At 56.7% G+C, this 2833-nt stretch overlaps 1 protein-coding gene across 1 annotated transcript; it reads left to right on the top strand.

Moving 5' to 3' along the window:
- HRG_04316 (reverse transcriptase (RNA-dependent DNA polymerase) domain-containing protein) lies at window positions 1-1759 on the top strand (the record flags this gene model as incomplete). Its single annotated transcript, XM_044862787.1, has 5 exons — window positions 1-105; window positions 172-241; window positions 294-565; window positions 624-923; window positions 965-1759. 5 exons carry the CDS (start codon window positions 1-3, stop codon window positions 1757-1759), a joined length of 1542 nt encoding a protein of 513 aa, XP_044721401.1.
- Window positions 1760-2833: the final 1074 nt, after the last annotated feature.

The following is a 2833-nucleotide window of genomic DNA, read 5'->3' as shown; positions in this document are numbered from 1 at the left end:
ATGTCACGAGAAGAGCTGTTGGTCTTGCGAAAGACCCTGAAAGACCTGCTGGACAGAGGATTCATCCGAGCGAGTAGCTCAGCGGCTGCCGCGCCGGTGCTGTTCGTGCGGAAGCCGAATGGAGGGCTGCGATTTTGTTGCGACTACCGAGCGCTGAATGCAATCACCAAGCGCGACCGATACCCACTGCCCTCATCGCGGAGACCCTGCAGAATCTGGCCAAGGCTAAGTGGTTCACCAAGTTGGACGTGGTGGCCGCTTTCCATAAGATCCGCATGGCTCCGGGACATGAGGAAAGACTGCATTTCGCACGAGGTTTGGGCTCTACGAGTGGCTCGTGTGCCCTTTCGGCCTGAGCGGCGCCCCGGCATCATTCCAACGATACATGAACAGTGTATTGCGCGAATGGCTGGACGACTTTGTCACAGCGTACCTGGATGATGTACTGATCTACTCGAGCGGTTCGAAGGCGGATCATGAGGCTAAGGTGCGACGAGTTCTCCAAGCACTCGCCGACGCTGGGCTGCACCTAGACCCAGCGAAGTGCGAGTTTTCGGTACAAGAGGTCAAATACCTTGGGTTCATCGTCAACGCAGGAAAGGAATCGCCTGCGACCCGAAAAGCAGCGCGCCATCCGCGAATGGGAGGCCCTGACCACGGTGAAGGGTGTCAGAAGCTTTCTGGGCTTCGCCAACTATTACCGGATCTTCATCCCCGACTATGCCAAGATCACGCAGTCTCTGGATGCCCTGCTTAAGAAAGGAACTGCCTTTCATTGGGGACGAGCGGAGAACGAGGCGTTTCAGGAGCTGAAGCGACGATTTTGCGAGTCACCGGTGCTCAAGCAGTGGGACCCGAGCCTCCTGACCTTTTGGAGACGGATTGCTCAGGCTACGCATTGGGAGGCGTCCTGTCGCAGGAAGGCCCAGATGGACGTCGACACGCATGCGCCTTCTTCTCGAAGCGACTTTCGCCAGCGGAGTACAACTATCCCATTCACGACAAGGAGATGCTTGCCATCATGAGATGTCTCGACAACTGGAACGCCGAACCTAGGAGCTGCGGCCCATTTACAATCCTTACCGATCACCGCAACCTGGAGTATTTCATGACACGCCAGAAGCTCACGGAACGGCAGAGCCGTTGGGCAGCCGAATTGTCCCAGTTCGACTTCAAGCTCGAGTATCGACCGGGAAGCGAGGCTGTCGTGCCTGATGCGTTGTCCCGCCGTGAACAAGACAAGCCACAGGGCATTGACGACGAGCGGGAACAAGGAAGAATGATACAGTTGATACCGGATAGTGCCATTCCATCATCGACAAGAGCATGTATCAACGCGATGAGTTCTGACTGTTCAGAGGCATCCACCCTGCCGAAGATGAAGGTCTTCGAGGTAGCGGACCTGCAGCAACTCTGGGACGAAACGGTGGCGAAGGACTCGATATTCCGGGCAGCCTATAAGGCAGTCCGCGATCGCGAGCGTGCCTTCCCGCCCTCGCTGGGCCTGAAGATCCAGATTTCAGAATGTGCGATCGACGCAGGCAAAAGGCTGACATTCAGAGACCGTATTTGGGTGCCGGGTGGATCCGGAGAGGAGGGTAACCAGGAGGAAGCTGAGAAAGACCAGTTGAGAACCCGCATTGTGCAGCAGTCGCATGACTCTGTTGCGACCGGTCATCCCGGCAGGAAGGTACGCTGGCTATTGTGGCTCGGCGATTCTACTGGCCTGGGCAGTCCCAGCTGGTTCGCCGGTACGTAGCCAATTGCGACACCTGCGGCAGAGCACACATCTGGCGCCAGTCGAAAAGGGGATTTCTCAAGCCTCTGCCGATTCCAGATCGACCCCGAAGCCATTTGTCCATGGACTTCATCACAGATCTGCCGCCTACTGGACCGAGCAAGGCAAGGTACCTGTGGGTGATTGTGGACAGACTGACAAAGGCTGTGACCCTCGAGGTGATGGACAACATGGAAGCTGAGCCGTGTGCAAACCGTTTTCCAGTGTCATTACCGATTTCACGGAATGCCACGGTCCATCGTCAGCGACCGCGGGAGCAACTGGCTAAGTAGGTTCTGGAAGAGGTTCTGCCGTCTTGCAGGTGTCACGCAGAAATTGAGCACGGCCTATCATCCTCAGACGGACGGAGGGCCAGAGAGAATGAACCAGGAGATCGAGGCCTACCTGAGAGCCTACGTGTCGTACGTGCAGGACGACTGGGGAGAACTGCCCCGCCGCGCAGCTGGCACTCAACAATCGTGAATCCGCAGCGACCAAGATCAGCCCTTTTTCGCTGAGCATGGTTACCACGTCGATCCCATCAGCGTCGAGGAATCGGAAGAGCCACCGAGGCATAGAGAGGAAAGCAGAGCTGATAGCCTACTCAGTCGCCTGCAGGAGGTCAATGAGTACATGCAAGCAGTGATGGCCTCTCACAGCAACAACAAGAAGAGGCTGCCAACGCAAAGCGACAGCCTGCGGAGCGATTTGAAGTTGGTGACAAGGTGTGGCTCTCGATGGCAAACTACAGATCGCCACGACCGTGCAAGAAGCTCGACTGGCTGCATCACAAGTACACAGTCACGAAGGTAATTAGTTCGCACGTTGTTGAGCTCGATGTTCGTGGCTCAATTTACCCGCGATTTCATGTTGACCTTTTGCGGCGGGCGCATCAAGATCCGGCTCCTGGCCAAAAGGTAGATGACGCACAGCCACCACCGGTACAAGATGAGTCCGGCACGGATCTGTGGGATGTCGACGAGATCCTCTGCGCGAGATGGAAGAAGCGCGGACGAGGGGAATTCAGGCAAGCACTAGTGCGATGGACGGGCTACG

This window comes from Hirsutella rhossiliensis, assembly GCF_020360975.1.
Source record: "Hirsutella rhossiliensis strain HR02 chromosome Unknown scaffold00004, whole genome shotgun sequence".
Taxonomy (NCBI): Eukaryota; Fungi; Ascomycota; class Sordariomycetes; order Hypocreales; family Ophiocordycipitaceae; genus Hirsutella; species Hirsutella rhossiliensis.
The sequence above is the reverse complement of the archived record's forward strand: the minus strand, read 5'-3'. Positions and strand labels throughout refer to the sequence as shown.